The sequence below is a fragment of the Diadema antillarum genome, unplaced genomic scaffold (genome assembly GCF_040938485.1).
Source record: "Diadema antillarum isolate AM-2024a unplaced genomic scaffold, OU_Dant_1.0 scf00000030, whole genome shotgun sequence".
In the NCBI taxonomy this organism is placed as follows: Eukaryota; Metazoa; Echinodermata; class Echinoidea; order Diadematoida; family Diadematidae; genus Diadema; species Diadema antillarum.
The window spans coordinates 900,343-918,874 of record NW_027270919.1 but is presented as its reverse complement, the minus strand read 5'-3'; the positions used below and the strand labels follow the sequence as shown (position 1 = coordinate 918,874).

At 37.7% G+C, this 18,532-nt stretch overlaps 1 protein-coding gene across 1 annotated transcript; it reads right to left on the bottom strand.

Annotated features, from left to right (window-relative positions):
- Positions 1-993: 993 nt before the first annotated feature.
- Positions 994-10,013, bottom strand: LOC139740918 (zinc finger CCCH domain-containing protein 10-like). The gene is made up of 3 exons (XM_071651510.1): positions 9,981-10,013; positions 6,367-6,440; positions 994-4,140 (listed from the first exon to the last, which is right to left on the bottom strand). The coding sequence occupies exon 3, from the start codon at positions 3,896-3,898 to the stop codon at positions 2,780-2,782; it is 1,119 nt and encodes a 372-aa protein (XP_071507611.1). The 5' UTR covers positions 3,899-4,140; positions 6,367-6,440; positions 9,981-10,013; the 3' UTR covers positions 994-2,779.
- Positions 10,014-18,532: the final 8,519 nt, after the last annotated feature.

Below are 18,532 nucleotides of genomic sequence, written 5' to 3'. Positions count from 1 at the left end.
TGAAGTTTTTGTGATGTGTGTTTTGTTGTATGTATAATTGAATATATTTCTTCCACTTCCACTTCTCTCGATATAAAGCATATGTTCTGTACATTTTCCATTTGCCTTTATGACGATTGCTCTGATGTAGAATGTAACTGCCTTTATCCAATTTGTGGAAATAAATTGAATTGAATATACAATGTAGGTCACATAATAATTTTGTGACCTGAATTTGTACTTTGTTGTAATGAGAATTTTGTTATAACCAGAGTCCACTGTGTATGCAATAATTAATATACATACATATAACAGTGCGAGAAGAAGAGCAATTGTGGATGTACACTGTAGCTAGTGGTCAACGTGCGTGTTTATTGCCGAGCTTTCGGTCTCGTTAGGACCTTCATCAGGGCTGTAACAAAACAAAAATGACTCACTCGTATGGCTACACTAATAACGCCTACGTCCACAATTGCTCTTCTTCTTGCACTGAATATAAATAATGAAGGAGCTACACTGGTGCTGTAAATGGTCGAGACCCCTTCTCGCAGTCATATATATATATATATATATATATATACATGTATATATATATATATATATGTACATGTATATATGTATATAACATACATGTACACATGTCTTTATACATATATTTTTACACACACACACACACACACGATTAGAGTTACACATACCAGTACTCATCCAACAGTCGTACCTAGGAGTCAAAGGGACGTAGCACTCAGGCAAGCCAAGCAATCTTTTTTTTTCTCTCATTTGTACCGAAAAAGCACTGTTTAATCAATAGAACACAAATCAAACCAGGTGCAATGTCATGATGTACAAGTATTGAAGTTAAAAGAAGAAAGGATCTCTGTTTACACAATCAAAATGCTACACCAATAACCTGAAACTAACCTGATTTTTTTTTTTTTTGGCCAACTTCTGTTTGATTATGATACAAACAATGTAACAATATAAGCATTTCTGTGTAAACCACCCCCCCCCCCCCAAAAAAAAAAAAGAAAAGAAAAACTATTTAAAAGAGATGATGGTAACGCAATGATCTTGACATGGGTATATGTACATAGATTTTGAGTGGTTGTTTGACCTCTGAAACTAATCTGCATTACTTCTTCACAAAATACTGCAGATCAAATTACTACAAATGTCATCAAATCTGAAGTCTCAAATTTGTACCTACAGTTGTACTTTGTACCTGCATAATGAAATGAAACTCCTACAAGTTTAAACACAAGTACACTTCAAAAATGTTTACTTGTAACCAACATACACATAATATACAAAAGAGAATTTTTAAAGAATTAGACAGTATGTACATTACGCACTGAAAAATAAAGCATAAAAAGGGTAAATCTCCACATGTGAAGCCATTAGCTAATCTCCACTGCGTTCTGGTCTCATCTGAATTGTTCATGTTTTTCAAAACTCAATAATGGATGCTTGTTAAATTTGGCAACAATACAAGTGCAGTTATTCACAATGCAGTACATGAATGTACAGAGGGCCTCAAAGTCAAGATTAAACATTATCTGCACATGCCTATCATTTAAAAGTACAAGTATGAAGATGACACATTTTAACTCAGCAGTCATGAACAGCTGTCCTTCTCTGCCATAGTGGTTTGATATGACCTTGCAAACTGGTTCAGGAACGTACTCAAAAGTGTTGATGATATAAAGTGATTTCTAAATTACTTCTGTAGGTGTGGTGATTCAGTACATGCTCTTCTACAACGTACTTGCTTGCAATTCACATTTTCTGCTGCACTTACTCAAACTATAGTACATCATTCCTGTACATGTTTCCTACAAGTAGTCCAACATCTTTCTTGTTTAGGATATCTCTATATACAGCAGCTCCCATGTAAGAAATACATTAAAATTCTACAAGATAAGAAGCATCACGCTTAAAGTTAAGTAGTTACTTTTGGGAGAACAAATGCATCCTTTTCCCCTCTGTGATAAAATAATATATTGATCCATTTCTTCAAATAACTAAGGAAGTTCATATCATTCAAGTTTATGGAAGTCAACTTAGGCGCATGGGTATAAGCATTTCATGACAACCAGGTTTTCACCTTGTAAGGAGCATGTTTCATAGTAGAACAATATATATCAAAAGCAACGAAAGCTGATTTCTACGCGTACATCTTGCCAGCGGAATTGCAATAGATTTAGATCAGACAAGAAAAACTGCTATCACACTTTAGTTTTATCTTCAATGAGATGTTAAGATCAATCTACATGTAGGACACCTTCTTTTACCTCAATCTTAAATTTCCTGATCTGAGTGATACAGAAGGATAACTTACTAAGTGAGAGCTACAGAGAATATGTTATTCTAAAGTGCAAGATAAAAGGGAATATTCTGACATTTATCAAAACATCAAGTCCTCCATTCAAGGTAGAACAACCCCCATCATCTGAAGGGAATATCATGTAAGAAAACACTTACAAATCTTTATCATATCTGCCAAGATCCCATGAGCCGACGCTTTACTTGCGGCCTAACCTCTACATGCCCAAGTTCAAATCTGTACAAAACAATGAGAATAAAGTAAATCTGTGTCAATTCACGTGTATGGATCATTCTTTACAATATTACAGCAACAATTTACAAAAGCATACTGTACCTCTTAACATATGACATTGACATTTGATTATGCTTTAAACTTTTGTACAGACTTCTACTCATACACCTTGATTTTATTAATCTAAGATGATCACTGCGTCTTTTGAAAGAAAATTGAATTTGAGCATATTTGGGAGCTTATTTAGGACATGGCTGTGCGCAATGTTTGCGAGACAATGGGATAAGAAACCATAGAGGCTGTAACACCAACGCTCATGGGCACTACATGGCCTTGAGCCTGAGCCATTGAGGCTGCTAGGGCTCCTGGCTGCAGGGGAGCTGCAATCAACTGGGCGCCTTCTCTGAGGGCAGGGCCTGGGGCCGGAATGGCATTCTCTGCAACAATGGGAACCTGAGCAGCACGCGCGGGGTACATAACGGGGGCAGTCGCGGCAGCAGTATGATGTGTAGAGGTACCGAGGGACCTACCTTGGGACAGCAGTGATGCTGCTGTGGCTGTTGAGTTTACCAGGTGGGTCTCAGCTTGCAGGACGGCAGAGGTGGCCTCTGCACGCAAGGCGCGCAAGCGGGCATTCTGCTCTAGGAGGACGTCGTTGGTTGATGTCAGGTCGGCCACTGTTTTGCGCAGCTCTTCATTTTTGCGACGCAGTAAGGCATTTTCCTCTTCCAGGTCTCGGGGGTCTTGGCTAAATCTGCTGTAGCCTGGTGGAAGGACCTCACGGTCACGAGCCTCTCTCGGTTCACGGGATTCCCTCTCTCGGTAGAGCCGATCCCTGTCCATACGGTCAAAGTCTTCATACCTGGAATGCTCGAGCCATCGTCGGTATCTGTCGTGCTCATACTCCTTTCCATAGCGGTCTGGTGGGGGAGGGGGGTATGGCCTGGCGTATCTGCGATGTAAACGCTCCTCATGTTCCAGGTCTCCACGGCTTAAGTGTCGATAACGACAAGAACTGGCACGGCCACATTCACCATTTTGGTAGTCGCGACAGATCGGGACTTCCCCGTCGGAAGTGCTGGGTGCAGATCGCCTTTTGGTAGCAGCCTCTTCTACACCGGGTGGGAGATCGCCAGTCTGGTGGTAATATTCTTCTTCCTCCTTGCTGCAGTGAATGAATTTGCAATTGCCTCGGGTACACATTTTATTCTGGTAGTCGTGGCAGAACTGCATCTCTTGCTTAATCTCGGCCTGCTCGGGATGCCTAAACTTGCACCTACCGCCGCGTTTGCACACGTTGCGCAGAAAGTCTCTGCACACTCCTTCTTCACTGTTATTTGCTGTGCCATTTGCTTTAACCATGGTGCTAACCCTAGATCAATTTAGCAAACCTAAGCAAACTTCCCACTACGCTCTCAGTGACTGTCAAATTCGGACCACTTTGGCCTAGCTTGCACTGCGCAGGGGCCGGCCAGAGCTCGCAAAGGAGGGTGCGATGTCGTCAAGCTTTCGAGAAGACAACGCAGTACTTTATATGCAACAGTTAAGCACGCCGGTCAGCAGGCTGCAAGGAGTCTTGGCTTCGCTCGTGGTGGCAATGTGACCTGGCAAAAAGAGTAGCGCATAGAAATACTGCATGCATGCTGAAAACAATTGCAATCATAGCTGTATACGATGATTTATGCAGCACTGACATTAACTAACATTGCTTAACTTTTCATAAACAGCTTTGATTCTTGTACATTTGTACTATTAACTTCATACACTTTCCTTTCTTTTGCCAATGCTTCAATTAAAACAATGATTTGTATTCTGTTTTATCCATTCATGTATAACTTCCCCATTTTTCTTTTTAAACAAATAAACACATTGGGCAGACTATGTCTTGACAGACCATATTATGTACATGTACATGAGGAAATTTGTGCTCTGTGTTCTTTTACTCATTAATTTATAAGATCTCTACTGCTGTAACAAAAAAGGAGAAATATTTTTTTTTTAACACACATGGAAACATTAATATTGTTCAAATATTTGGAAAGAACAAACAAAAAGGACCATCATCATTACTGTTCAAACTATCTGTTACAAGTACTGGGGTCTGAGAAAGAGAGCACAATGAAGCACAACATACGGAAACCTACATGAAACAAGACAGACGGAAAACAAACTTGCAAGGATGGATAGAATCATCCACAATGGATGGCTGATAAGTGAGAAACAAACATCTAGGCACAAACACATAGGCCCGAATTGACAAAGGTGGCACAATCTTGTCCATGGTTTAAACCATGGACAAAGACCGTAGTTTTGTATGGGGCGCCAAGTGTCGCTGGAATATTTCGTCACGAAACCAGTCATTACGTTGACGAAATGATCATGTCGTAACAAAATGACAACATTTCGTTATGATCATTCCATAACGAAATAAGCCATGTGACACTTGGCACCCAATACAAAACTACGGTCTTTGTCCATGGTTTAAACCATGGACAAGATTGTACCACCTTTGTGAATTCGGGCCAATGAGTAATTTAACTTGCATCTATATGTAGACTGGATAGATTGATGGATTTCCCTTACCACTGTGGCCCCATGTACATTTGTATACGTTGCCTGTACACTGGTAAAGAGGCCATTCTTATTCCCCCTTTATTTGATTTGATTATTTGTTTTAATTTTTTCAAACTTCTTTGATGGGGTTGCTAATAGCAAGATTTTGGGTAAACCAGAGTACTAAAAAACCCTGCTTATCAGTGCATTTTCTTTGGTGGGCAAAAAAGGGGAACTTCTGCCTATTTATGCCACCAAAAAATAATAACAAATAGGGCATGTTCCTGATATAAATGGACAATCAAATTAGAAAGTCACCAAGGCTCGGCCATATAACTGCAACGCGCATTTGACATGTACCCATAGTACATGAGAAAAACTAGATTAGACACATTCTGTGTTACAAATTTTTCATTTTCAAATGACTAAATAACAAAGTATATTTTTGCCCATTTCACATCTTCACTGATGAAAAGCTGAAGTTAAAATAGACCATTAAAACTCTAAACCTCCCAACACAGTTGTGCTCTTTAAAAACAGTAGTCCTTACAATAAAAGAAATCTCTACCCCTCACTCAAGTTCACAGAATAAAAACAAATGCAAAGTTCAAAGTAAAGGTAAAAACTTTCAATTTCACTGGAAAAAACAAACAAAAGTTATGGAATTCTCAGCTGAACATTTTAAAGAAAGATTGAAATCAGTGTAAATCATAAAATTTGGCAATGTAATGTCACTATCTCACATGCCTATTGTACTTTGTATTTAGTATTTGATTTCAATTTTTGTCAATTTGGCATAAATAATATCCTTCCCTTTGCAATGTCAGTGCTACATTTTTACAACCCAAGAACAATTCTGAATGATGCCCTTTCTTCTTCAATCAATGTAAAATGAGAAAATTTAGAGGTTTCCTGTATGAGTTGCTGAAATATGTGTGAGGCTTAGACAGTATCACCTTATTCAAGTTCATATATGTGGCTGCAGTTGACAAAACTTTTGGAAAAATATAATTGACATTATAATTTCATAACTTTACTTGTGTAATTGTGTTACATTTTAACATGACTTTCACTCTATCCATTATCTAAAGTCAACTTTAAAATATGGCTGTTTTTAAAATCTTATGTTAAAAACAAAACATGAAATTCAAATTTCAGGCTATTTGAACTTGATGATCATGCAATTTGGATTTGAGTTTCAATTTGACAATTCTAATCTTGATTGGATGTGTGAAAGTCTGAAAGGGTTGCAAAAATATCCTAACCACTCTTAATACCTTCACTTTTTCCACGATGTTCTGACAGCACATTGGTGTCGTGTCAGCTTGCCAGCCTGTCATTCATGGAAAACCTGCAGGGAACACACACAAAGTCAAGAGTGAAATCCATGGATAGCATGTACTTCATAAATGTTCACCTCACTCTCACACAAGGCAACAACATTTCATATTAACTGCCTTTTAACATGCCCATGAAAACAGAAAAATCAACGAAGCCAAACAAAGCAGCAATCAGCATTAAAAAAAAACCAAGGAATGAGGTGTAATACGCATTTTTTTCTTTTTCAATTTCAAAGAATCTGCCAGTTTGGGTTATGGTTTGATGTGATGTTGTGTTTGTAGTTCTGTAGCTCTAAGTATTGTCAGTGGAGGGCACATATGGCAACAATACCTTTAGCTGTACCCTTTTTACTCCCTGAATCTCACAAAGATTATTGCTCTGTATTTCTCTAACAAAGCATTGTCAAATCATACATATCACATGAGAGTGATTGTGCAAATAGGCAGAGGCAATATGCATCTGACCAAAATGACAGGGGGGAAAATGTCATGTTGGAAGTGACTTTGATGGGCCTACGCCATGGTACTGGTAAACCAGAAATTTTCACCTGCATGAAAATTGGTTGAATTTTGCAAGCCAAGTCCTGCAAAATTTATTTAAAAAAAAAACACACACACACACAAAGTTTTGTCTCCTCAATGTACTAAATGCCAACTCTGGCAATTTGCGCAAGTTTCATGCCGTGAAAAAGCCTGTCGGCTCCAATTCTGCAAAAGTTTAATGCCACAATTTTTTTACAGTACTGTAACATCCATGAAACTTAAGAAGTACAAACAGTGGAAAGCTTCCTGTAACATGTGAGCACTGTACTGTAGTGTTCAGCTCCAACTATATTACAGGACAACAAGTCCCATTCAAACTCACAATAAAGCAATTCTAATACAGATAATATCAGGCAGGACAACAAACGATGAACATAATTTACACTAGCTGAGTCGATTGTCTACCTATACGTATTACAAAGAGATAAATGTGGAACACGTTTCAGGGAATAATTTTCAAACTCAAATTTGATTAGCAATTTTAGCTGGTGAAAAATATCTTCAATGATTATATCCTGTACACTTCTATGTAAGAAAACTGCTAGTTAGTTTGTGTAGCAGTGGTGAAAAAATGCATCTAGCACATTGCAATGCAATACCAGGAAAATAATCCCCTGCATTTTCATGCATTACTAGCGCAGCCGAGTGAGACATTGCATAGCCTAGCTCAAGTGACTTCATGGTAACAATGACCTAATCTAATGGTAGGTGAAGTTAGAACCTTTTCCCTGACTCCTACAGTGCTACATTTTCTCAGTCTCAGAGTCTGGAATATTATGATGATCCCGTCTGTCTAAGGGTTTGAACAATCTCTGCCTGAGAATAGCAGGGGATACAGACCATGTCAAACTAGTAGTGTAAGGTTAAAGGGACTGTACAGTACTGGTTGAGATGGGGATTCATGTTTTGAACATTCCTTAGTGAGATTAAACCTCTTATGAAATATGAAAGGGCATGTAATTTTAAGAGGGATTCAATGTTTATTTGATGAAAATTGGTTTTCAAATGGCTGAGATATCCAAAAAAGTGATAATAATAAAAGGCGACAGGCCACGCCTTTTATTAGGATCTCTTTGTTTCGCCTTATTTTTGGATATCTCAGCCATTTCAAAACCGATTTTCATCACATAAACTTTTGATATCCCTTAGAATTGCACGCTCTTTGACATCTCAGAGTGGTTTCTGAATATCTCGCAAAACGTTAAAAGCTAAATCCTCACCTCGACCAGAACTGTACAAACCCTTTAATCTCTTTTTAGTCAGAGAGTGCATGTAGTATTATCGTATAGTAAATACTTAGAATAGACTTTGTGCTGATCATGTAGACGCAACATCAGTGAGTTTCTGTAAATAAACTGTATAGTATATACAGGTAGACCACTATGGCATTACCGGACAGCACGGTAATTCCGGACACGCACATTTTTGCGTGCTAATGACATTCAGTACGTGCCAGATTTCATAGATTAGCCTCACAGAACGTTGTGTGGGCCGAAATTGCAAAAAAATGTGACATAAAAATGTAAAAACGCGAAGAAATTCACATTTTACCTCAGATTTATAGTCGAGTAACTCGGACCTCGTCATAGTTAATAGTCACGCATGTTTGAATCACATTTCATCACTGAAATTCTATGAAATCCCACTCACATACAGGAAAAATGCTGAAGATTTGAATCTAGAACCACAAGTTCACTGATCGATTCCGCAAATTTGCAGCTATCGTCCTCATACGCGAATGATGCAATAGTTGTGCGCTAAGGAAGAAGCCCGCAACTCGCCATCCGCGCTCCCATAGACAAAGCACATAAAATAGAAGTCAATTTTTTACCCATTATTCGAAATGTTCAAGACAGACATTTTACCATAAAATACGAAATTTGAGCCTCATTTGCAATTTTTTTTTTGTGTCGTCTGCTCAGTAAGAATGTGTACGGTGATTCGTGGGATGAATTGTGATTCTGGTGCAAGGACAAGGTGCGAAAGACGTTGATTACGAGTATTTCATTACAAAAATTGTGTCCGGAATTATGATGCGATTTTACACCGCGCAAAAAGACAACTTTGTGGAGAGGGATATAGATGAATTCTATTTGAAGTCGATTTTCCCAAAATCGGAGTGAATACTTTTCATAATTTTGCTGGATTTGTAATTTTCAGGACTTTGTGAATAACTCGTGCTATTTTTGGCCGAAATTTCATCCTCTGAGTACGGAATTCAGAGCCTCAAAAAAAGAGCGTCCGGTGATACAATCAACTCTCCCAGTAGTATCGTAAATAACACAGTCTGCAAGAATCTTCAGCCTATTTGAAGGAGGCACACTTTACCAGAAGAAGAAGAAAAAGAAGAAGAGCTTCTCAACTCAAGTCTTAAGCTCAATAATCACTGCACTGGATCTGGAAACAAAAACATAGACTAACGCCACGGTTACCGGTTAGATCTAAATTTATCTAATTCTAATCCAGATTGCAAACTCCTCAGGCTCCGGATTGAGTCCTTTGAATGGCCATTATTAATAGTCTAATTGAACAAGTCTTCAACTTACTGCACTGGGTGTCATCATGATGACATCACGGTAACATTTAATAGGTAATTCAGGAAATACACGTGTTGTCCACAACAATGTCAATGATCAGTGAGGGGCATACACTTCACATCTGATTTTCATCGTGTTAACGACGCCAGACGCCCCTGAAGATATAGATCTACATTTGTATAGAACTCTACAACTATGAGTAATAGTAATAAATCACGTGAAAAACGGATGTAACGTTAGGACTTCCTAGAAGTAGGTTTCAAGGACAGAGTCAACTGTGGCTGTGTCATGCCACATTGTTGTGTTCTGTTTCTGTTCTGTGACTGTGACCTGTGTCGATCGCGAACCGTCACTGCTCACCAATTGATACAAATTAAACTCATCAGACTAATCGTACACTGTCTACATACCTTCATCAAACATATAATATACATAAAATGTTTGAAATAAGCATTGTTCAGCAATATTTACCTTTTTCTTTGACGGACGTCGTCCACTGCTCTGCGAAAGCCTGCTCTGTACTCGCACGATTGAGTTGGTATGCTTCTACACAGCGAGAACGTGCTGAAGAAAGCGACGATTCTCGCCGGCGGTGTTGTTTACTGTATGGTATTGCGCAGCTAAGCTACTGTACGATGGCGGGTGGAAAGGAGATTGCACAATCTCGAACAGCGACGAGAGTAAAAAAAGGTGGAAAAATATGTAACAACTTGAAGGTATATTGAAAGGCATGAAGATTTCAAACATCTCCATGGACGATTCCCTTAGACTTAAGAAATATATAAATATACTCCTATGTGCACTCTTTTATGCCTCGCGTATCGATCTGTATGTTATGTGTGAGAGCATACCACTATAAAATGTGCGAGTGTATTCGTCCGACGCGTAGCATGCAATCTCGTTGAGCCCCACCTACAGGCTGATGATAATAGTTATCGGGTGACACGATATTGCTCGACGGTCTGATAATATTTTGACAAGGACTGCTATTATTACTCGGGTTAGGATAGGGTTAGGGTTGTGGTAGGCCATTTCATGTGAGGACATGGAGCTATGTATGAGTAGGGTAAGGGTTATGTCGTTGTTGTTGTTGTTGTTGTAGAGTTTTTTGGCGCTTTTTGGCGCCATGTCTGTGGAATGGATCTCATGTTTTTAAAGCGTGCAGATATTTCATGGGGGCAGCGTCAGAGGAGCTATTTAAATGCCATGGAACTGTCGCGGTTCTTCACAATCTCCCAAAAATAAAATCTTGAGAAAAAGCAGGAGGAGGAGGACTAAGAGGAGAAGGAGGAGGAGCCAGAGAAGAAGAAGAAGAAGAAGAATTGTGAATCTATTGCATAAAGTAAAATAACTTACTAAACATCACTTACTGGTTCAGGCTATGCATGCAAATAATATGCATGTTGACTTGATGAATGCGTTTGTTCACAACTTGATACCTTCAACATCTCTTCTTTCCTCCAGATATCACGGTAAAACAAGGGAGGAACATTATTGTTCCCATCATCTAAAGGAGTTCATAATACATATTAATAGTGTTATATTTTAGAGGGGTTGTGTAGTTTTGTGCGTGTGTTTTGGAGTGCAGTTAATCATAATACGTCGTCCTTTTCCACTGCATTTTTTTTTTCAAACCCATTTCATAAAGGATGTTAGGATGGCAACTCTAGCTGGAATGACAACTTCCAATATCAACAGCCAATCAGGAAGCTGGATTCTTGTCGTTACAATTGCCATATTCCAGCAAGAGTTGCTATGATCAACTTTTTATGAAATGGGGCCAGGTCCTATGCTTTGTAGCATCTAATATGACATGAGTTGAAGTAATATCTTTTCATTTTATATGATTTGTGAAATCCATCAACATTCCCTAATCGTCGGCATTTCATGACTGCTATACAAGGATGCACGCCGATACCTATGTGATACAGTAGATGCTATATCTTGGGATATAACATGACTGTCCCTCGTCTGCAAATAGCTAGACTACGATAAAATAAATTGTCTCTTACTTCAATTGGCGATGCAATCAGCAACATGGCGTTCTCTCCACGCTCCGCCACCGCAGCGACTCCCTTTGCACACGGCACTCTTAAGGTTCGCGCGGAACAATGACCCAATCAGAACAGGGGTCATAGTCTAGTTGCAGACGTTTCTTCTGGTGTGAACGAGCCGTGCGCACAAGTCTTTATCACGTGAACAAAGTACTACAGTAGTTGCTTTGTCTGCTTGTTTGAGTGTCGCAATTGTTGTTGTAGTTTGTTTCTTTTTGTGGGGTCTGTATGGCAGAGATCCGTGGTTTGTTCTCTCAGCTCCCTGTCGTATTAGCACGGGTCAATAAATGGCGTCCGTGAAAACGACAAAACAAACTGCACGTGTTTGTTTGATCTTCCTTATGCAGAGAGTCGTGCTGTACCTATGGCCCAAAGTCTGAAATTGATGGGAATTCACAATGCACTCGTCATCTATACAAACGTGACTCGAAAAAAAAAGTGGCACAGAAGTGACACCTCTGCCTTAATGTCCAAAGTATAAGATCATTTATACTTTGCCGTTAATCATTGTTACTGTAATTGCTTAAGAGTCGGCAATATGTCATCAGGCAACTACTATCTAGAAACATTTCATTACGATGCACTGTCACTATACACATTATCGTACATATTTCATCCTTCTCTTGATAAAGGCCTACGTACGAGTTGTATGTGGTAATTATACTTTACACGTGTTAAAAGTCTCTAATAAAGTTGTACTGTCAGTCGAATATGTGACCATGTAATACATATATAATATAATATATATATATATATATATATATATATATATATATATATGTGTGTGTGTGTGTGTGTGTGTGTGTGTGTGTGTGTGTGTATGTGTGTGTGTGTGTGACGGAGGAATGACTCGCAGACGTGACAGTAATGTTCACTATGGCCTTTTATTCTCCCAAGCTTTCGACTGTGTTACCGGCCTTTTTCAAGGGCTTGTAAGTTGATGAGACATATTTTGCCTTATTTTGTTCAAATGCATGCAAATTGGTTGCTTTTCTGCTTTTATGTTTATGTCTCATCAAGCCCTTGAAAAAGGCTGGTATAATAGATAACACAGTCGAAAGCTTGGGAGAATAAAAGGCCACGGTGAACATTACTACAACGTCTGCGAGTCATTCCTCCGTCACACATATATACCCAAAGAAAATGCAGCACCCACAACGTATTATATATTAGGTGAAGCGGGCTTAGCCTCGTATACGTTGTGGGTGCTGCATTATCTTTGATTGTTCAAACATAATGATATCTTTGGCTCTCTCCCTCTCTCTATTCCAATATATATATATATATATATATATATATATATATATATATATATTGTTTGTTTGTTTGATTGCTTGTTTTGTTTGTTTGTTTGTTTGTTTGTTTGTTTGTTTGTTTGTTTGTTTGTTTGTTTTTTTTTTTGGGGGGGGGGACTTCAAACCGGATCATTGGTGGTATACCCTGGATATCAATTTGATGAGATGATAGTCAACTCTGCATGTGGAATACATGTATTTTTTTTTTTGGGGGGGGGGGGTAAAATTCTCCTGTATACTTACATTTCCTTGGATTTGTATGGGTAAAAACGGGTCTGATGTCACAAGCTTTATCAAAAACAGCTGATGTCGAAAAAAATTGATAAACCCAGAATGGGACTGCACAAAATTATGGTAGATTCAACAATGTTGTCTATCTATCTATCTATCTATCTATCTATGGTATCTATCTATCTATCTATCTATCTATCTATCTATCTATCTATCTATCTATCTATCTATCTATCTATCTATATCTAGTATCTATCTATCCCTCAAACTCCCCCCCCCCTGTACTCTGCTGAATAAGGGATGCCTAAACTCAGTACTTTTTTTGCTTGCAATTACAAAGTCATCTCATTATACATGGACCAATGAAGGTCTAAAAGATAGCTACTTTGATCTTTGCAAAACCGATATACAAATTCTCACTCGCTGCCTTCACTTTATTGTCTTCAATATGATCATACCATCTTTACAAACCTCTCAAAAAAGTCCTGCAATTCGAAATTGATGTATCATATTTCCCTAAAAACTACATCATTTCATTTAAATGTGACATCATAAGCAAGCCTGATTAACTTCCTTTGCAATGACAACTCACTTGTTTACATTAAGCAATCGTGGAATGCACGGTACGACTTTGATAATGAGGAAAGGTCAAAATAAAATTTTGCAACATGGAGCAAACGTGTTATGTCAAACAGTATAATTCTAGTTTGCTTGGTTGTTTCAGGGAAGGAATGTGCTTGAAAAGAATGCATCGTGAGATTTTTTCACTTTTTACTTTTGATCTGTCCCCATAGGACTCAGCTGCTTTGCACATTAATTCGCACATTTCAAGAACACCCAATCATAGCAAGTGCATGAAGTGTCATTTTAAAGATAATTAATCAGGCTTTCCCATGATGTATCTATTTAATGAAGATACTGCCGGGATAAGAGAAATATGACATCAACTGTAATTGCACAACTTATTTTGAGGGGTTTATATACCACACTCTCACAACATAACAACAACAAGTATCCCTTTTACTGACTTTTATGTATAAGCGAAAAAATGCATCATTCATGAGTGAAAGTGATAAACCTCAGCCTGTTAGCTGACATTTTTCAATCTGAACAACACCACTATGCTCAAAGATGAAGAAAGGGTATAGCGTAAATTGCAAAAGTATTGCATCCCACCCTCTCTTTCTCGCCATTGTCATGAATGCCATCCATAATGCTGGAAGGAAAACACGAGGAACAATCGCAGCATCTTTGGATAATTCAATTTTCACTCGAATAGAAAACAGAAAAATGACCAAAATTACTCTTTTTATTTTCTAACCCCTTAATGGTAGTGGAACATGTCCAAAAAGCAATTTTCCATCTTTGTGTCTTAATAGAAAGAGCAAAATGCAAAATTGTTTTTTTATTTTGCGTGTCGAAAGCAAAGCATATACGGCACTGAAGCAAAGTATTGAAGAGCGCCCTCATCGTCTACTTTCTATTCTCTATTCGGAATACAAAATAGAAAATTGAAGAGTGGAAATCTTTATGAACCGCAAGTGAATGATTGAATAGTATTGCATGTAATAATATATTGCCGTCCGTTTCATCTGCATGTTTGCGAAAAACCGCTCATTCCATAAATACCCGACTTGTCACTCTGATGTTATTTCATCTATCTTAAACTATAGGACTATTTTGACTCAATCTATATTTACACTATTGCTGAACCTATAACTATTGGAATAACCTCTGTGATGATTTAAAGGCGTCTTCAAGTTTAAATTCTTTTAAGAATAATTTGAAGAAAAAAAAATGAACATTTATAAGAATCTATCGGAATCTTATCATGAAAATTAATTACATGTATATGAATATTAACATTATGAAATTGTAAAATGTTGCTGATCCTTTAGTGGTTGCAAAGAACTGGAAAACTCAACATTATTTTTTGCTAAAACCTGAAAACCAAGCAATCACTGCTGAGCGACTCCGACCACCCACTGCCTCTCGTTTTGTTATAGTCTTCTTCTATCTCTTTTTGACTTTTATCTTCACACCACGTCATAAGTTTTCACACACACACACACACACACACACACACACACCCCCCCCTCCCCCCCCCCCCTCTCTCTCTCCCTCTCTCCTCCTGCATGACAGCGACATATATGGATTTGTCCAGGGTGGTTACTTATGTCTCCATCTCAGCTTCTCTTGTTTTTCCTCTTTTTATGTATCAGTCTATCATGTTGTATACGTGCGGTGGAAATGCACCCTACAAGCACTGCTTTCAAGCATTCCTCCCCATTTCCAGCCTTTCCGTTGATCGATACTTTTATTTTCTTAACTTATCCTTTAGATATTATGATGAAATTAATGTATTCAATTTCTGTAAAGTATTGATATGTTTCTGTTTGAAATGGAAAAATAATGAATGAATGAACGAACGAACGAATGAATGAATGAATGAATAACGTGGCATGGATAATGATTCCAAAAGATAAAAATGGATCTAAATAAATCTTATCATAAACTGAACGAGAATCTATGGCAGACGCAGTATTGACAATCATCATCATAGTCATATTTTGAATACCGCATTAAAATGCCCTCTTCAAAATAAGAAGAGTTAAGAAGAGTGCAATGCAAAACATGGAAAACACGAGGAAATGGTATACAATTTGTACTTGAACATATGAAATTATAGGCAATATGCATGCGGGCAATCTGATTCCAAAATGAGTTCAAATTGATCGAGAATCGGGCATACACGGTATATATTGAGACACAGCATCGGGACAGTCAGAGTATCGTTATACTATTAAAATGCCCTCTTCAAAATAAGAAGAAAGGAAGAAAGATAGAAAGGAAGAAAGAAAGAAAGAAAGAAAGAAAGAAGGAGAAAGAAGATTGTTCTGTTATTTTCAACATAATCATCATTAAAAAAAAAAAAACTTTGCCAGATGGTATATACAGTGTCAATCTGAATCAGTCGGCCTTGAGAACGAAATGCTTTTTTAGAGGCCGCCATCAAACTCAAGTTTCAATTTAAGATGACGATCTCTTTGCATTTTGTATGTATTAATTATTTAGTGAATAATCAATGATTTTCCAATTGTTTTGTACATGATTATAATTCACCTATGATACAATATTTCATTATTGGTACATTTATATGACTATGTTTATGTTCATTTTGTGTTAGATATAATAATAGTCTTGGAAAATTGTTTATGTTGTATATGTACTTTGTGAAAAATGCAGAAATAAATCAAATCAAATCAATATAGAAGATGCCATGTCTGTGTCATTTTTTTTTATAATAGCTCATCTGGTCTCCTTTTACAATGCAAGAAAAAGTCGTGATTCAGTTCATATTTTTGAGACTACAACACTTTTCAGTTAAGGTAGTAATTGTTACGTTGTTGCAACACAACAAACATTATGTGATGTTTAGTTTCTATACGGGATTTTGTGTTAAGAACTAATTTTAGCGAAAGTTACATCATAATCTACAGGACAATACAGTGGTAGACTACTTGCAAGTTCTTATAGAGATCAGGGAAAGGACGCCATCACAATTATCTCACTTGCAATTTTATTGCAAGACGCGATGGTTGATGTTATGGGTCCACCTTGATAGACATGTGGATTGAGTAAATGCAGCAATATTGGTAGAACACATCAGTGAGAGTTTGAAGAAAGTAAGACAATCCGTTCAAAAGTTATGAATTTTTGAAATTTCTGCTCAGTCACTGCTGGCTGAGAAGATTACTACAGCTTGTGATGTTCATTGTGTAGAATAATATAAAGAAAATTATAAAGAATATTCAACACATTTTCACTTTTCTCGCATAATAAAAGAGCGCTTGTCTTGCCTCTTTCAGAAGGCAGGGGGATAATAATAATTATTATTACCTGTAAAATACGTCAGTGACAAGTCGAGAAAATGTGTACTTCTTTCAAAAAAAGATAAATTTTGTGAAATTCTTTTTATATTTCCTGTATATTTTCATAATTTTTGTTCTACGCATGTGGCATCATACACTAGTCTTCTCATCCAGCAGGGACTGTGCAGATTCTTTGAAAATTCATAACTTTTGAACGGATTGTCCGATTTTCCACAAACTTTCACTATATGTGTTCTACTGTATATTGCTGCATTTACTCAATCGACATGACAGTTTATGAAGGTAGACTTGCAGAAAGCACATGTACTAATATTTGTAGCTACTGCACCTCTTATATGGTACATATCGTATCATCAAGGCCAATTAAGGAGGTATTAGATGTACCTCCGTGGTTATATGACCATGGAACCACTTAGCTCCCTCGTATCAAGGAGCTTCATGTGTTTGAGCTCCTTGCTCGTATCAACAAGCAAGTGCATGTGCACGGCGTGCGTGTCCTGCCCCCCCCCCCCCCCTCCGTCATGAAAGAGTACAGAGAGTTTGCACCTCCTGCTTTAGCAGTGGCGGATCTATACGCGAAGGGGGAGAGGTTTAGCAGCGAACTAACCATCCCCACCCCCCACCCCTTCTCATGGGGCTGCCAAGTGAAAATGTGATGTTCAAGTTCAAGTTTATTTTCCATTCAGCATAACAAATTTATTTCATACAATGAAAACAATTAAGATGGCGAGATGCAACTGTATATGAACAATTAAAGAGAAATACACACATGCACATATACAACAACAACAACAACAACAACAGCAACAACAACAACAACAACAACAACAAAACCAACACATAAATATATGTGAATAGGGGGTCAAAAGGGAGGAGCAATAGCCTTATGAATCGCTGACCCCTATAGTAAACATATCAGGAAGCATGGAAAAGTACACACGGGGCCTATAATATACTGTTATACGTCCCCCCCCCCAAAAAAAAAAATACAATGGGACCCTTCGCAAGGATAACTTTAAAAATAGGCAATCAATCCAAATTATTATACAATACTTGTATAGGGTATGAAACTGTAATTTATTACCCACATCTTACAGGAAACCCCCATCCGATTTGCTTCAGTGGTCAAAGAAAAATGAATATTTTCGTATAGAGCATGTCAGGAATCCCTTCCCTCCAAAGTTCTGTCCATTGTCTTATATGCAGTTCCAAGAGCATCCAAGTTAACTTGGAAGAATCAGACCCATGACATGCTAGTTATACAATGATCCACTTTCTCTGTGACCACTTTACCAAATTGAATTTGGTTTTCTGCAAAATATAGGTAAAATGTTATATTTTTAGACCTTGAAATAGTATTGAGAAAGATTAAGTTATCAATGCGAGAATCTGAAAGGATTTTTTTTTTTTTTGGGGGGGGGGGGACATACTGGCAATAGAAAGAGAGAAAAAAAAAGACTATATAGAGGATTTGAAATGATGGTTTCATTTTGAAATAAAAAAACGATACTTCTTTCCATATTAATGGACCTTTAAAAAGAAACTGTATT